Source organism: Neophocaena asiaeorientalis, unplaced genomic scaffold (assembly GCF_003031525.2).
Source record: "Neophocaena asiaeorientalis asiaeorientalis breed wild unplaced genomic scaffold, Neophocaena_asiaeorientalis_V1.1 scaffold23, whole genome shotgun sequence".
In the NCBI taxonomy this organism is placed as follows: Eukaryota; Metazoa; Chordata; class Mammalia; order Artiodactyla; family Phocoenidae; genus Neophocaena; species Neophocaena asiaeorientalis.
In genome coordinates this window covers 2,306,189-2,324,830 of record NW_020175047.1, presented here as the reverse complement: position 1 = coordinate 2,324,830, position 18,642 = coordinate 2,306,189, and the positions used below count along the sequence as shown (strand labels likewise).

The following is an 18,642-nucleotide window of genomic DNA, read 5'->3' as shown; positions in this document are numbered from 1 at the left end:
CACTTTGGAAGAAGTTTAACAGTTTCTCACAAAATTAAACATACTCTTACTGTATGATCCAGCAATCATGCTTCTAGTATTTACCCAAATGAACTGAAAATTTATGTCCACACAAAAACCTGCACATGGATGTTTATAGCAGCTGTATTTATAATTGCCAAAACTCGGAAGAAACCAAGATGCCCTTCAGTAGGTGAGTGAATCAATAAACTGTGGTATAGCCAGACCATGGACTATTATTCAGCACTCAAAAGAAATGAGCTATCAAGCCGTGAAAAGACATGGAGGAATCTTAAATGCCTATTACCAAGTGAAAAAAGCCAATCTGAAAAGGCTACATACTGTAGGATTCCAACCATGTGACATTCTAGAAAAGGCAAAACTATGGAGACAGTACAGAGATCAATACTGCCAGAGGTTGTGTGGAGAGTGGGATGAATAGGTGGAACACGGGATTTTAAGGTCAGTGAAACTACTTTGTATGATACTATAATGACGGATACATGTCATTATACATTTGTGCAAAGCCACAGAATGGACACCACCAAGAGTGAAGCCTAATGTAAACCATGGACTTTGAGTGATAAGGATGTGTCCGTGTAGGTTCATCAACTGTAACAAACGTAGCCCTCTGGTGGGGGATATTGAGAGCGAGGAAGGCTATGCATGTGTGGCGACAGGATGCTTATGGGAAATCTCTGTACCTTCCTCCTAATTTTGTTTGAACCTAAACTGCGCTTAAAAAACTGTCTCAGAAAAAGAGAACTACAATACGACCCAGCAGTCCCACTACTGGGCATACACCCTGAGAAAACCATAATTCAAAAAGAGTCATGTACCACAATGTTCACTGCAGCTGTATTTACAATAGCCAGGACATGAAAGCAACCTAAGTGTCCATCAACAGATGAATGGATGAAGAAGAGGTGGTACATAAATACAATGGAATATTACTCAGCCATAAAAAGAAACGAAATTGAGTTATTTGTAGTGAGGTGGATGGACCTAGAGTCTGTCATACAGCGTGAAGTAAGTCAGAAAGAGAAAAACAAATACTGTATGCTAACACATATATATGCAATCTAAAAAAAGAAAAAAAAAAGATTCTGAAGAACCTTAGGGCAGGACAGGAATAAAGACTCAGATGTAGAGAATGGACTTGAGGACATGGGGAAAGGGAAGGGGAAGCGGGGATGAAGTGAGAGAGTGGCATTGATATATATACACTACCAAACGTAAAATAGATAGCTAGTGGGAAGCAGCCGCATAGCACAGGGAGATCAGCTCCGTGCTTTGTGACCACCTAGAGGGGTGGGATAGGGAGGGTGGGAGGGAGACACAAGAGGGAGGAGATATGGGGATGTATGTGTATATGTATAGCTGATTCACTTTGTTATGAAGCAGAGACTAACACACCATTGTATAGCAATTATACTCCAATAAAGATGTTAAAAAAAAAGTCTCAGTCATAGAAAAAGAGATCAGATTTGTGGTTATCAGAGGTGAAGGGTGGGAAGGAGGGGGAACTGGATGAAGACAGTCAAAAGGTACAAACTTCCAGTTATAAGATAAATAAGTACTAGGGATCTAATGTTCAACGTGATAATTAACACTGCTGTATGTTATATATGAAAGTTGTTAAGAGACTGACTCCTAAGAGTTCTTATTGCAAGGAAAAAATATTTTTTATTTCTTTAATTTGGTATCTATATAAGATGATGGATGTTTACTAAACTTATTGTGATAATCACTTCATGAGGTATGCAACTCAAATATCGTGGTGCACACCTTAAACTTATACAGTATTGTATGCCAATTATACCGCGATTAAACTGGAAGAAAAAAATTTGTCTTGAAAAAGAAGACTAGCTCTGATGTTTACTAGCTGTGTGAACAATAAGCTAGCTTAACAACTACCTTAAACAAGTTGACTTACCTAAGCATCAGAAAAACAGAACTTCTCACGCTACTATACATAAAACAGATAATCAGCAAGGACCTACTGTATAACACAAGGAACTCTACTCAATATTCTGTAATAATCTATATGGGAAAAGAATCTGAAAAAGAATGGATTATATGTATAACTGAATCATTTAGCTGTACACCTATAACTAACAAAACAATGTAAATCAACTATACTCCAATATAAAATAAAAATTAAAATAAAAAAAGTAGAACTTCTAATTTTCCACAGGGTTTTGATCCTCTGACAAGAAAAATATACATTAAAACAGTTTTTTTATTTTTTTATTGAAGTACAGTTGATTTACAGTATTATATTAGTTTCAGGTATACAACATAGTTATCTAATGTTTTTATAGATTATACTCCATTTAAAGTTTTTTATAAAATATTGGCTATATTCCCTGTGCTGTACAATATATCCTCGTAGCTTATTTTATACATAGTAGTTTGTATCTCTTAATCCCATATTCCTATTTTCCACCACCCCCACCCCCCCGCTTCCCTCTCCCCACTGGTAACCACTAGTTTGCTCTCTATATCTGTGAGTCTGTTTCTGTTTTGTTATCTTCATTTGTTTGTTTCATCTTTACATGAAAACTCTTTAAAATCTTCCATATAATGTAATGGTTTATTAGTATAAAAAGTTTAAATTAGAAAAAGTACATCATTTGGAGTGTGCTTCGGACATTTTATTTGCATACCATCTTACAGATTTATTTCTTTGCATTTCTCCCTTTTATTAAACATCCTAATTTACTTTGATATAAAATTCTATTTCTAAAAAGACATTTAAATCTCAAGAGTTGAGAAGTTTCCAAGTAATTTGGTTTAAAAGACTTGTCCAAGGAAAATAAATAAAAACTACCATCACTTAAGAATGATGTGCTTTTTATGCAAAGGGTCACTAACAAAATGCCCCTGCATGGGTTACATAGATATGTAATGGGGTCTGATGTTTCATAATAATCTTTAAAGCTGTATTCTTTCTGCAGAGAGCATTTTGCATATTAAACATATAAGGATAATCCTTACTTCCAAAGAAATTTTGTTCTCTCCCATTTTTCTATTAAAATATCAGGCTCCCTCCATAAAGTTTTCATTTTCTCATTTTTGATAGAACCTTGAGTACAATACTTTCCTCTTAACTTTGCAAGAAGTGCAAATATGATGCAACTTATAGATTTTTGTCTGAGAAACGTGAGGGAAAGGTAAGACTAGAGAATGCAAGGCAAGCTAGAGAATGAATGCCCCATCTAAAGAGGGCCATGTTCTAGACAACTGTTGCTATGCAATGAGATTAAGAGCCAGTATTCACAGAATGTCTGGGTTTTTTTCATGTAAAGCCATAAATCCACATTTTATGCAAATTTTCCTAATTTTAAATATGAGCAACTAATTCAAACATTTGTAAACACTGTGGGTCAAATTAAGCCTCCAACTTATCAACTGACAATCTCTGGAATATATCGTACTCTGAGATTTTGAAACAGAAAATGTGTCTTAATTCTGCCTTTGCTACTTACTAAACTCAGTAAAAACTTGGGCAAGCAGTCTTATTTCACTAATCTAAAAAGTAGTCAAAATAATTTCTTCATCAGGTTGTTTACTTTTCACAATATTTTGTTATAAAATTTTTCAAATATAAAGAAATTTAAAGAATGTTATAATGAACATCCATATACTTGCCATCTAGATTCTGCTTTTAACATTTTACTATACTTGGTCTATTCAGTCTATCCAGTCATCAATCCATCATCCCTTTAGGATCGGTTTCAAAGTAGTTGCAGACATCAGTATACATCCTCCATTAGATTGTTTTGAGGAATAAACGGAATGATGCACAGAAAGCATCAAGCACAATATTTAACGTATAGATAAAGAGTCATAATAGCCCCCTTCCTTCCCTCTGTTTATTATCTGTAGCTTGAATGTCATTGGTCCCACTAAGAGTGTGTGTTTTATATTGGGGGAAGAAGGATATTTTTATAATAACTTTTTTTGTCAAAAATCCTCTTGGCCCCTACCTTCACAAATGTATCTAGAACCTGGACTTCCAGTATCAGCCAAAATAGAGTATCCCCATTCCTCTCTAATCCTCCCTCTTGTTATAAAAGCAAAACCAACTTTAGACATAATAAACATAGCAACACTCTAACAAGTTGGAAAGAAGTCAGACTGGCTTGGAGAGGAATGACGCTGATGTGAGTTATCTGGATTTTCTTTCTGCTTCCCACATATCCTGGATGGGGCAGTAGAGAAGCCTATACCCTGAAACCACCAACAGGCACAGATAAAGTAGCCTCAAGAAAAGCCTGCTCCCTGTAACCAAAGGACTGGGAAAAGGGTAGACGAATAGAACTGGGAACATTTTAGTAATACTGGCCCTACTCTAGCCAAATACCAAAGAAAAAACTGTCCACTCACCATTGTGGTACCAGTAGACCATGCAGATAGCTAGATTTCTGGCTCCACCAGAGACAGTTAGGAGAAGCAATTATGAGATGGTCCTTCATTTCCTCCACTGGGCTGGTGTCAGTGGTCCAAACAAGAGCTGAACTTCCATCCCCACTCTGCAGCAAAAAGGCAGAATAAGATGGTATGAGATGTAGCTGGTTGAGACTCCACTTTCAGTAGAAAGCTGAAGTTACATCTTTACCCAACAGCAACAAGCTGGAATGAGGTTAGCATTCTATTCCCCTACTCCTGGTATTGGCAGGGACCAGCTGGAAGCTGGACTTCCACCCCCTGGCAGTGGCAACAGATAGAAGGAGGAAGAAGGAAGCAGCACTCAGTGGCAAACCACTTTACCTACCAGGGTAGTGTCAGTGGGACTCAGTGGGGGGCTGAACTTCTAGCCCCACCCAGAGGCAAAGAGGCAAAACAAGGTGGTTCAAGGTGGTGCTGGTCAACATGCTACTTTCTCTCCACCGCTGGTGTCAGTGGGTCCAATGGGACCTGAGCCTCTACCCCAACCAAGTGACAGGCAGGTAGAATAAGTCAAATGTTAGCTGGTACCCCACTTTCTCTCCTCCCTGGTGTCACCAGGGCCAAATAGGGAGCTGAATATCCATCTCACTTGGATCTACATGCTACACCTAAACCAATCCACTATGTGGAAAAGACTAAGATTAGATAGGATCCAGTGCCTCACAACATAACACCCAAAATGTCCAGTATACAATAAAAAAATTGCTTCTCATACCAAAAACTAGGAAAATCTCAACTTGGATGAGAAAAGACAATCAACAGATACAAACACTGCGATAACACAGATGTTGGAATTATCTGTCAAGGATTTTAAAGTAGCCAGCATGCTTCAGTGAGCAATTACAAACACACTTGAAATAAATTTTTTTAAAAAAAGAAAGCCTCAGCAAAGGGATAAAAGATATAAAGAAAAACCAAATAGAATGTTAAAGCTTTAAAATAAAATAACCAAAATTTTAAAACTCACTGAATGGGCTCAATAGCAGAATAAATATGACAGAAGAAAGAATCAGTGAATCTGAAGATAGAAAAACGGGAATTACTCAGTCTGAACAGAAAAAGAAAATAGATGGAAATGTATCCACTGTTCGCCACTTCCTCTAATACCACCCTGGTCCAAGGGACTATTATATTTTGCCTAAATATAGCAATAGCCACCTAACTGGTCTCACTTCTTTAAACTTTGCCCCTCAAATCTATTTTATACCAAAGTAATCATTTAAAAATGTAAGTCAAAAAAAAAGTAAATCAGATCAAGTAATTCTTCTTCTCAATGGATCCCCATTTCTCTCAGAGTAAAAGTTAAAGTTTTAAAATGGTCTAAAAGGCCCTTCAGGATTTATCCCCTGTTGCCTCTCTGCCTGTTGCAGGCAAAATTATGAAATGGCCCCATGATCTCCACCTCCTGGTGTTACTCCTACAGTTAAGTTACCATACATGGAAAAGGGATTTTGCAAATGTAATTAATATTACTAATCAGTTGATCTTAAGGTGAAGAATTATCTGGGTGGGCCTAACCTAATCACATGACCCTTTGTAAAGCAGAGAGTTAAATACAGCTAATTGCAGAAGAACAAGACAGAGAGATTCCAGATATGAAAAGGATTAAATGTACCATGTCTGGCTTGAAGATAGAGAGGGCCACATGGGAAGGAAAATGCATGGCCTCTAGAAGATGAGAGAGACCTCCAACTGGCAGCCAGCAAGAAAACAGGGACCTTAGTCTTTGTTAAGACTAATGGTTAATTTTATATGTCAACTTGACTAGGCCACAGGGTGCCCAGATACTTAGTTAAACATTATTCTAGGTATGTCTGTGAGGAAGCTTCTGGATGAGACTAACATTTGAATTAGTGTACTGAGTAAAGCTGATTGTCCTCTCTCGTATGGGTAGCCCCATCCAACCCATCCAAGGCCTGAATAAAACCAAAGGTTGGGTAAGAGAGAATCTGCTCTTTCTTTCTTTCTTTGAGCTGGGTCGTTGGTCTTCTCCTGACTTTGGACTCAAACTTTAGCTAGAAGTTATACCATTGGCCCTCCTGGGTCTCCAGTTTGCCAACTATAGGTCCTGGAACTTCTCAGCACTCATGACTGCATGAGCCAATTCCTTATGATAAAATATATGTAATACAGTCCTACAACCACAAGAAACTGAATTCCGCCAACAACCTAACTAAATATGGACCTGGATTTTCCCCCAGAGCTTCCCAATAAAGTTTGGCCTGGCTGACACCTTGATACCAACCTTAAGAAATCCTAGGCAGACAACCTAGACAAGCCCACCCAGACTTCTGACCTACAGAACTGTGAGATAATAGTGGGTGTTGTAGTTTCAACTACTAAGTTTGTGGCAATTTGTTACTCATTAATAGAAAACGAGTACACTGAGTTCATCTTTTACCATTCTCATTCCCTTGTTCACTCATTCAGCCACACTGGCCTCCTAGCTCTTCCTTGACGACACCAGGCACCCTCCCACCTTAGGGCCTCTATTCTTTCTGGCTGCAATGTTTCCTTCAGATATCATATGACTAGTTTTCTCACCCCTTCAGTCTTTCCTCAACTGTCACCTTCTCAATAAATCCTGCCCAGGCCCATCCCTGAAAGCACCAATCGTTTTTACACTGCTCTGCTTTTTCTCTTTCTCAAAATATTCATTGCTTTCTAACACGCTATTTAACAAACTTATTTATTGCATTTATTTCTTTTTAGTGGTCTACCCCCATCAGAATGTATGCTTATAATAGTAGGGATTTTTGTTTTGCTTACAAACTTTCCGAGTAGCTGGAACAGTTCCTGACATAGTAGGTGCTTACAAAGTATTTGCAGAAGAAAATGAATTAACTCTTAATACATAGCATTATTACATATTACTTATAGTTCTGATGTGCATTGTAAATCCTTCCTCATAATATGGTTAAATATAGATATAATGCATGTCTTTGTGCAAGGAAATGTGATAGCAAATAACAAAATCTGTGTAATCATTATTATAAAAATATATTGGATGGCTCTTTGCCATTCTTACATCATTAAGAGCAGGAAAATAGAAGAGGAACCTTTAATGATTGGAACTGAGATATCTGGGAGAGGAGGGTGGGTGATACAGAAAGCACCTTGGTCAAACCTAAGACTTGCAGAATACATTTTTTGAAACTACTGATAGAGAAAATTCAACTAGATGACTTCTAAGATCCTTTACAATTCTACATTCCATACTTCTCCAGCTTCTACACAAACTCAATGAACTGTTGCCTTAAGATTTCATCTCTCTTCCTTTTATTGATGACTGTCAAATCTGAATTTGCAGTCCTCTCTGAGAACCTAAACTCCTATCCTTTGTCTCTAACTGCTGCACATCTCCACAAGGATGTCCCACTAGTACCTGGAACTGAGCATCTCAAAATCATACTCATCCTCATGACCCACCTACCCCTCTTTTGCCAATTACTTAGATGTTCTTCCTTCCTCCTCCAATACCTGAATCAATCTCCGGACCCTCTGTTCCTCCCTTCAAATTACCTCTCTCATGTTACCCTTTCTTTTCATTATCACTGCCATCACTTTTGGGCAGGCTGTCACTTCCTCAAACGTGGATTACTTGGACAACATCCTCACTGGTTTTCCTGTCTCCCATCATATCTGCGCTTCCAACTCCACCAGTCCTATTATGGTCATTTGTTAATCTTCCTAAAATGGATTTAAATATTCTTCGTGCCTCAGAATCTTCCAGTGAGTCCCCACTGCCTACAGAGTAAATTTTAATTAACAATCAAACAGACAACAAACCCACAGGCTGGCATGTAAGATCTTTCATGGTCTGACCTATTCAGTCTAGTCTCTTGTCCCCCAAATTCTCTCCCTCTTTTTGGATACATCCATCCTACTGAATACTACTCTAGTGCTCATTACAAGAACAGATGTTTTAAACAAAGGAAACTTGTAAGTCTAGTTTAAGTAAATGTTTTGGAATTAAGGAATAAATTTGCATGGTATTTTTTTTTTTTTTGCGGTACGTGGGCCTCTCACTGTTGTGGCCTCTCCCGTTGCGGAGCACAGGCTCCGGACGCGCAGGCTCAGCGGCCATGGCTCACGGGCCCAGCCGCTCCGCGGCATGTGGGATCCTCCCAGACCGGGGCACGAACCCGTGTCCCCTGCATCGGCAGGCGGACTCGCAACCACTGCGCCACCAGGGAAGCCCTTGCATGGTATTTTGACATTTGTTACAGTGAGGAGTTCAGACATCTGCCCTGATATTAGCATCTTTTTGATATGCAAATTTATCATAATTGGGGAAGCCATTTTCACAGGTAATGAATGGTGTTATATATCCTGGTGAAAGTAAAAGCAATGTAAATCTTGAGTGGGCCACCCTATGAACTGTGCTCTCCACTTGTTTCTACAGGGAGCCGCGCAAGGTGGTCCTGCACAAAGGCTCCACTGGCCTGGGCTTCAACATCGTGGGCGGGGAAGACGGAGAAGGTATTTTTGTATCCTTCATTCTGGCTGGTGGACCAGCAGACCTGAGTGGGGAGCTCCAGAGAGGAGACCAGATCCTATCTGTGAGTATTTCTTCTTAATCTTTATTCCCTCCATGTCTGACACCATTTGAGAGAAAGTCACTCCCAGTTATAACTCCAAAAGCACCTTAATTACAAAGGAAAAGTGGAGGAGAGCACTTTGGCTTCAGGTGCATGTTATAATATAAATGGTGTTCAGGTGTTTGAAGCATGTTACTTCCCTCAGATACAGGTAGAGGTGTTAGTGTTTTCATTTAGATTTTCTGAGACATATTTGCATCCAATAGAACACTGAGAAGCATGCATTCTTTAGGTATATTACTTATTTTTCAAAATGCCAAATTTCTTTCAAAATCCATCACTATACTCTAAAAACCGTATCTTTATGATGTATATAGTTTGTTGCATATAACTATGTAAGAATAATGTATAAAATAGTGCTATATACAATTTGGTGATATTGATAAGTCATTGATAAGTAGCAGCATGACCATTTACCTAAATACAAAAATTGCCAGAAATGAGTTCATAAGCACTTATTTATCAGGCATTTTATAAAAGTAATTTTTAATTCCCACAATCACCCTGAAAGGTAGTGCCCCATGTCCAGATGAAAAGAGTAAGGTTCAGAGAGGTTAAATAACTTGTCAGAGTTAACCTAACTAAAGAGTCAGAGCTGGGATTTAAAGATTCAGTTTTAATGCCCACCACCTACCTCCCCTCATCCCTCCCTCCTTCCTTCCTGCCATCCATCCTTCCTTCCATCTTACTTTCCCTCTTCCTTTCTTCTCCAAGTCCTTTCTTCTATTTGAATGTCTACTGAGTGCTTCTTTCTACTACATCAAGCTACCTCCCTGGGATAAACTCTATGATAAGTAGTTAAATCCATTGTGAGTGTTCATGCCCATACTGCAATTTTGGCAAACATGCAAATAATGATAGAGAATTACATAAGGAGCCCGGTTCTATGGCTGAGGTTATTGCTCACAACTCAATGAAGCATTTAGTTTGTGGTTTTCATTGTATACTTAGAAAAATTTGCTTTTGCTTTATAGCTATGGTTTGTAGCTAGAATTTTCCAAGTGACCTTATGTTTGTTAACCATCACTCCAACTCCTACTCATGCACACATGATTTACCTGTATAATGTAGTCAGTGGACCTAAGCCAAGTGTCCAGTGGTCTGCATGCATGGCCCTGCCTTATGTGTTTCTGTGGTTCTCCCCCACATGCAGGTTCCTTCTCACTCATCAACCAGCAGATGTCTGGAAAGACTGAGTATAGGATAAATAGGGTAAGGTCCCATGCCAGGCCTTTGTTCTGTTACCCAATGTCATGCCTTCAACTACTTCGCCCCACCTACTTCTTCTATACTTAAATCATATATATAAGATATAACTTTAGGGCTTCCCTGGTGGCGCAGTGGTTGAGAGTCCGCCTGCCGATGCAGGGGACACGGGTTTGTGCCCCGGTCTGGGAAGATCCCACATGCTGCAGAGCGGCTGGGCCCGTGAGCCATGGCCGCTGAGCCTGCGCGTCCAGAGCCTGTGCTCCGCAACAGGAGAGGCCACAACAGTGAGAGGCCCGCATACCACAAAAAAAAAATAAAATAAAATAAGATATAACTTAAAAGGTTTAATAAGCTATTAAACCTCATCACCCATATTTATTTACACACCTGTTTCCCTACAAAGTTACAAAAAACTCCCTGAAAGCAAATTCTGTATCGTTTTAATGATTTTGTATCCTCAACATTTAGCACAGTGCCTGACACATAGCAGTCTCTCAAAAATGTTTATTGATGAAAAAGTATTGAATTAAAAATAGCGATGCCTTAAAAAGTCACTATAGGGACTTCCTGGCGGTCCAGTGGTTAAGACTTCGGCTTCCAACGCAGGGGGTGCAGGTTCAATCCCTGGTCAGGGAGCTAAGATCCCACATGCCTCGAGGCCAAAAACCAAAACATAAAGCAGAAGCAATATTGTAACAAATTCAATAAAAGACTTTAAAAATGGTCCACATCAAAAAAAAAACTTTAAAAAAAAAGTCACTATAACCTGGGAGACTGACTCTAAAATACTTTCTAGAACATACTTCCTCCTCCTGGCTCAAAATCTGTAGACTGGGGACATCCCTGGCCGTCCAGCGGTTAAGACTCCACACTTCCACAGCAGGGGGTGCAGATTCGATACCTGGTCCAGAAACTAAGATCCCGCACACCGCACGGTGCAGCCAAAAAAAAAATGTAGACTGAGGGACAGTTCTGTCATTTCATCACAATCAGCATTCACATTGTCATAGCACTTTCCCAGACACAAAGCACTTTCACATGCATTGATTCTGGGAATCTTCAAAGAAATCTTAAGTGTCAGGATATGTTAATATTACTCTCACTTTCCCTATCAGGGGAAGGGGATTCAGAATGGCTAAATGATTTGTCCAAAGCTCCACATCTACTGACTATGACTTTGGACTCAAAAGCAGGTCTCTTGGGGCTTCCCTGGTGGCGCAGTGGTTGAGAGTCTGCCTGACGATGCAGGCGACACCATGGTCCGGGAAGATCCCACATGCCGCAGAGCGGCTGGGCCCGTGAGCCATGGCCGCTGAGCCTGCGCGTTCGGAGCCTGTGCTCCGCAACGGGAGAGGCCACAACAGTGAGAGGCCTGCGTACCACAAAAAAAAAAAAAGCAGGTCTCTTGACCCAGAATAAGTGTTCTTTCTCCTCACAGCACAATCTCTCTTCCAAACCTTGACAACGGTCTCATTCAGCACCGTCTTTGTACACATTGCTCTGTGTGCACACCACACTCTGGAACACACAGAACTGTAACAAGCTAATATTTACATGGTGCTTTGAGTCAGACACAGTTATAGCTAATTTAATCTTATAAAAACCCTGTGCCTTATTATGCTCATTTGAAGGATGCATAAACTGAGGCACAGAGAGGATATTAGACTTTTTAACTCTGTTTAAATGAGAAATCCATTAAGTCATGGGTTTTATTTGTTTTAACCTCTCTGTGTGTGGTAGAAAAAGAGATGAGCCAATAACCTTCTTATGGCTCAACAAAGAAAACTCCCAAGTATTTCTGCTTTTAGAAGTAGATGTAACCATTTAAATATTATTGCCAGGACCACAGAGTAAGCAAGGCAAACAATCAGAATTACAGCCTTCTTAGAGATTACAATTCATAGAACATAAAAATCTCTGAAGTTCAAATATCATATCCATCTTTTATGTAAAACATTTGCAAAAACTGTTCAGCAATGAAAATATCATCTGCTTTTTGTAACTGAAAAGAAAAAGGGAACATTTCTCCTCTTTAGCTTGTAAAAATTTATAAAAACTGTGGCTAGAAAGTGTCTAGTTTAAAGGCTCAGTATTAGAATTTCATTGATTTAACACTGCAGGGAAATAATAAACAGGCTTGAGAAACTCAAACATTATTACAATATGGAAAGAAAAATGACAGAATAGAATTATTAACAATGGAATATGGAGGATAATATTTTGCACCTACAGCTTGCACTGGACATGTAAGGACAAGTTATAACTTCCTGGAAAACACAAGAACAAAAACTCTAAACAAAAATTGAATACAGGGACTTCCCTGGCAGCACAGTGGTTAAGAATCTGCCTGCCAATGCAGGGGACACGGGTTCAAGTCCTGGTCTGGGAAGATCCCACATGCCGCGGAGCAACTAAGCCCATGCACCACAACTACTGAGCCTGCGCTTTAGAGCCCGCAAGCCACAACTACTGAGCCCACGTTCCATAACTACTGAAGCCCACATGCCTAGAGCCCGTGCTCCACAACAAGAGAAGCCACCACAATAAGAAGCCCATACACCGCAACAAAGAGTAGCCCTCACTCGCCACAACTAGAGAATGCCCACGTGCAGCAACGAAGACCCAATGCAACCAAAATAAATTTTAAAATACCTTTAAAAAAAAATTCAATACATAGGGCTTCCCTGGTGGCACAGTGGTTAAGAATCTGCCTGCCAATGCAGGGGACACGGGTTCGAGCTCTGGTCCAGGAAAATCCCACATGCCACAGAGCAACTAAGCCCGTGCGCCACAACTACTGATGCCCATACACTGTAGGGGCCACATGCCGCAACTGCTGAGCCCACGTGCTGCAACTACTGAAGCCCATGCACCTAGAGCCCGTGCTCCGCAACAAGAAAAGCCACCACAATGAGAAGCCCATGCACCACAATGCAGAGTAGCCCCCTCTCGCAGCAACTAAAGAAAAAACGAAAGCCCGTGCACAGCAACGAAGACCCAACACAACCATAAATAAGTAAATTAATTTAAATAAATAAATAAGTTCAATACATAGATTTCTAAGTCGTGTAAGATTAATTTGCAAATAAGTTATGCTATGCTAACAATAACATAGTAAGTTTAGAGAAGAGAAATAGAATCCCCAGGAAAGAGAGCTGGAGGGTAGATCGCTGCTCTCAATTGGTCTCCATAAAGAAGGAAATTGTATAATAGACAGTTACCTTTCTAATTAGGGATATAATGTTCATCCCTATTTCCCAGAATTTTTCTCCCATATAGATTATAGAACCTTTTTAGATACTTTATTAATGGCTTACTATGTGCCAGGTTCTGTACTAGGAATTGAAGTCTCAAAGATGAATGAGATAAATAGACTAATCTCAAAATGCTTACTGCCTAAAAGCAGATCCACTTGTCCTTCGGTATCCACGAGGGATTGGTTCCAGGACACCCCACTGATAACAAAATCCACTCTGCTCAAGTCCCTTATATAAAATGGCATAGCACAATGTATACAGTCGGCCCTCCGTATCAACAGGTTTTGCATCCGTGCATTCAACCAACCGCAAATCCACGCCAACTGTACATCAATGCATCTAACATAGGTAGAGATAGAGATGGCAAACTGAGGAAAGAGAAGAAAGCACTTAGAACAGAGCATGTCACACTCTATGTACTCAATCAATACTATTACTACTAACTACTCTGCCTTAAGAATGTGTGTGATGTTTTTCAAAGTGTGTCAGATAACCATGTCTAAGGAAAGTCTCTTTTAGATAGTTTGAGCCATTCCTTCTTTGGGGCAGGGCTTGGACTAGATGAGCATTTCCCAAAGTGAGTTCACAGGATATTGGAACAGCAGGATTGCATTAGGTTGCTACTGAGAGAAAGGGTTCCCTAGTGAGCAGGTTTCTTCACTGAAGAGCTTTTCAAAAACATCTGTTTACCAGTGTACACTGAGAATCTCCTTAGAGGCAGATAAAGTATATGGTTTTTCCCAAACGTATTTGACCACGAAACCATTACATAAGGAGCACCTCATAGGACCCCAGTAGTGGGAAATGCTTGAGTAGATATGTTTATAGTTCCCATAATTGACTGTTTTCCGACAAGATAGTCACACTCGCCTATACAGAAAAGGCAACTAGCCTTTCACTATGTTTTAAGATTATGGGCGCCATCTAGTGTTCATATATTGTCTAAACACTTTGCATGGCAACCTGAAGATGGAGGATTCCCAGGCGCCATTGCAAGGATTTATCCTGCACTTCCCCCTCCCCACCAGAGCTACAGAGCTAAAGTAGTTAAGATGCTGAAAAAAATCGTCACCTGAGGCCACATTCCATACACGTATTGTGAGTGATCTTTTCTCTCCGGTTTCTCCTTTATGTATTCTATCTCTCAGGGATTTATTATAGAAAGTCTTATCCAATAATTGAACCATCTCCTTGAGGTAAAATTTGTGGAGAAGAATTTAGGGCATTCAGCATGCAATCACGTTAACTAGTACAGTAGCCTCCTAAGGCATTCTTTCTGCAGAGGGAAAGATAGAAATGCTTCTGTTATTATTTGTTTCAGTGCTTTGTTCTGAAAAAATGTATATACATGGAGCAGAGCATGCAGAAGCAATACCACTATAAAGAGATCCTTTTCTGTCTCACCAAGCAATTTTAGTCTGTTCAATCCTCAGGAGTCTAAAAAAGATCACCCTAGCTGACCCTGCAAACTCCAAAACTCACTCTTGATGGACTTTAAGTATTTAACTCACTCTGTTCCAAGATACGTAGTTGGGAATATGTGTGGCCAGAAGTGAAATGTTGCAGCCGTTGCAGTGAAGGTAGAATAGGTAATTGGGAATTTTCAAACTGAAATTGAAATTGCATTGTGATTTTTGAAGGAGTGAACATGAGTCACAGTTCATCTGGGTGTTTCACTAATTCGCAGGTTTCCTTCCTATCTTCATGTTTAGAGCCATGCAGAAGGGAATGGCTTTCTTTGTTAGATCCTTACTGAAAAGTTACTCAACTGGAATTCGAGCATTATATACACTCTTCACCATCCTGGGGTACTGGTAAAGTCACCCTTATATTGTTACCTCAAATGACAATTCTTAATCCCTTCCAGTGAAATCCAGCCCTCCTCCTGCCCACCCCGCCCCACAAACAAAGTCCCAAATTATTTCTTTTTTTTTTTTAATTAATTAATTAATTTTTATTTTTGGCTGTGTTGGGTCTTTGTTTCTGTGCGAGGGCTTTCTCTAGTTGCGGCGAGAGGGGGCCACTCGTCACTGCGGTGTGCGGGCCACTGTCGCGGCCTCTCTTGTTGCAGAGCACAGGCTCCAGACGTGCAGGCTCAGTAGTTGTGGCTCACGGGTCCAGTTGCTCCGCGGCATGTGGGATCCTCCCAGACCAGGGCTCGAACCTGTGTCCCCTGCATTAGCAGGCAGATTCTCAACCACTGAGCCACCGGGGAAGCCCCCAAAATTATTTCTTTAATTCCCTGAAGTGGTCCTCTTAAAAGCTTACCAACCCCATCCCTTCCACTGACCATGCCATATGAGCCATGTCCTTCCTCTCCAGCTCTGTCCCCAGCCCCATGGAGGATTCTTGTTTTCATTGTTTTCAGTGCTCAAGGGTTTGTTTAAGGGATTGTTTCTCAGTGTTCCTGAAACCTGCCTTCCAGAGAGGCTCTGAGGACTGTGCAGAGGTGAGGACAAGAGCCGTCTCCCCACTCTGTGTTGCTTTGTCACCTTGCTTCCAAAAGCACAACAGCTTAAACTAGAAATCTTACAAAGTCTCTTACCTAATCAGCACATTTAGTTTCCCTCCTCTCATCCTCAACACTTGGAGTCACTCAAACCCCAGCAAAACCTCCACCCTTCCCCCAGGGACAAGCATCAGTCCCAGCTCTGGTTATCCTGGTTTTTTTGTTCTTTTGTTGTTGTTGTTTTTCTGGTTGAGCTCCACCTACTCCACCTCTCCCAACAAAAGAAGGGCAACAAGACTCAACAGACCAACACAAGTTTAAACACAACAGTATATATTTCCAAACTGAGATGATTTAACATCTGCATTTGGGTTAATGGGGATTCTACAGCTTCCCCCAAGAAAATGGGTAGACCTGTCCTTTGTAACCAAGGGCCTGTCTTATAATTTTGCTCAAAGAAACAGTATTTGCTGAAGGGAATACTGAACACCTTTAGCTTAAAAGACATTAGACAGGTCAGGAGTTGGGGGGGGTAATAAATTGGGAATTTGGAATTAACAGATACATACTACTATATATAAAATAGATAAACAACAAAGACCTATTGTAGAGCACAGGGAACTATATTCAATATCTTGTAATAACCTATAACAGAAGAGAATCTGAAAAAATATATAGTATACATAAAATTGAATCACTGCTGTACACTTGAAACATTGTAAATCAACTATAGTTCAATTAAAAAAAAAGACATTAGACAATATACAATTTTTGTGTATCCCCACATTGCCCCCTGCTTCTCATCAAGGTTTCGGAAAATTCAGAGTCCTGTATCAGCCAGGGCACCCTATGAAACAACTTGTAAGTGAAATCTAACCAAGTGGAATTGATGATGTTTTTGAAAAGATGAAGACTTCTTGCCTTAACCCTGACCAGTTAAATTCAGGTTGCTGGCCCAGAAACCACGCGGAGGCTGCCTCCCCAAACCTCTGTGCCTGGTCCAGGCATTGCTCTCTCCGCTGACCCCCATTCTGTCTAGATTCGCTGACTCTCTGGCTCTGGCACTCGCCTCTCAATTTTGAAGCCCACTCAGACGTCTCCCCACCTTACTGGATTTGTCTTCCCGCCCAACTCAGAGCCCACACCTCAAATAAACACAGTGAAGTATGGCCAGTGAAGAGACTTTTCCTCAGCCTCAGCTTCAGAGCCCCACCATCGAGGCTGACCCCTGGCCCACTCACCAGAGGGCAGGGATTCAGCAGGGCCTACTGCAGCCCTATAAATCCTTTTTTCATATAGACTGTCCAGGATACACACACACACATCCCCCATCACATACAAACTTCCAGACTTTGGGAAGAGTGAGCCTTTCAGAAGCATATGTGATCATGTTGTTTCTCCCCTTAAACTTTCAGTGGCTTTCTGTTGTTGTGAAGATAAAATCCAAAATTCTTGATATAGCCTACAAAATTTCACAGGGTCTGGCCCTTGCTTACCTCGCTGGCCTCTTCCCTACTCTTACTTTCACCCCAACCACCCTGGCTTTTTCTTTCCCTCCCGTCATGTTCAAAATATTTAGCCACTTGGCACACACAACTTCTCTCAACAGCAGCACATACGATGAAGGACCACAGTGCCCCAGCTGCCAGATTGTGGGGAGATGGGGTCCTCTAGGCATCACAGTTGTGGGTCACTCAAGAGGACTCAGGACAGCACTTCTCTACAGACAATCCACACAGAAGTGTTTCCTTGTTTTAACAAAAGGAACGGCCAGGTTGATACATGTGGGACTTCTTCCACGGGCCTGTGCATGTACTGAATTTTCTCTGCAGAGGAACTTAGAGTGAACCCAAAGCCTTCTAGTACCTAAAAGGGACCAGAGAACTCATGGAGTACCCCAGGCTACACTTAAGAAGCATCCCTATTTTCTGACATAGAATCTGGCTGGTAATACCCATCAAATGAATAAATTCAATAAACTTTATGGAAATAGAAGGGAAGCAAATGTAACATGCTATTTTCTGGTACATACCTTAAGCACTGATTATTCAATGTCATTAGCACTATATATATATATATATATATTTCACAACTTGTAGACATGCTGCAAAAATAGTACATCGGGAAACGTAAAGTCAGACCTCTAATAGATAACCCACAGGACAACTACTCAAGGACTCAGCTTTAAGCAGCCTTCAAAAGTCTGAAATTCAGTTCAATGATACCAATTCCAGCTTTTCTCAAAGTGATATTTCTATATAATACCAGATCTGTGAAATGCTCTATGAAAAAAGAAAGGTTCGTGATCAAATAAAGGATCTGAGAATCTCTACAGCAATAAAGAAATGCTGTCAAAGCATTTTCTAACCTTACTTAACTAAACAATCTTTTTCCCCCTGGAATATGAGTTACTACCTAACTGGACATACTTTTAGAAATTCTGCCTTAAACTAAACTCCGGAGAAACGCACGCAGGTGTTTTATTTGGGAGAAGTAACATTTTCACATTAAAATATCATTTGCAGAGCTCAGGGGATGGGGTAGGAAGAGCACAAACCAAAAACCTAAGACAGAGGAACTATCCTCCTCAATCTAGAAGGATCTTCCTCAAACAGTAGCGCAAATCAGAGGGGGCACGTGGAACATTAGCTAAGGGGTATTCTGTACATAC

At 40.5% G+C, this 18,642-nt stretch overlaps 1 protein-coding gene across 2 annotated transcripts in view; it reads left to right on the top strand.

Annotated features, from left to right (window-relative positions):
* The window catches only part of DLG2 (discs large MAGUK scaffold protein 2), a 783,758-nt gene that overhangs the window by 411,992 nt on the left and 353,124 nt on the right, over positions 1–18,642 (top strand). For both annotated transcript variants that reach the window (XM_024763574.1, XM_024763575.1), the window contains one exon: positions 8,861–9,017. In XM_024763574.1, coding sequence (XP_024619342.1) covers positions 8,861–9,017 — 157 coding nt within the window. The remainder of the gene's footprint in view (positions 1–8,860; positions 9,018–18,642) is intronic.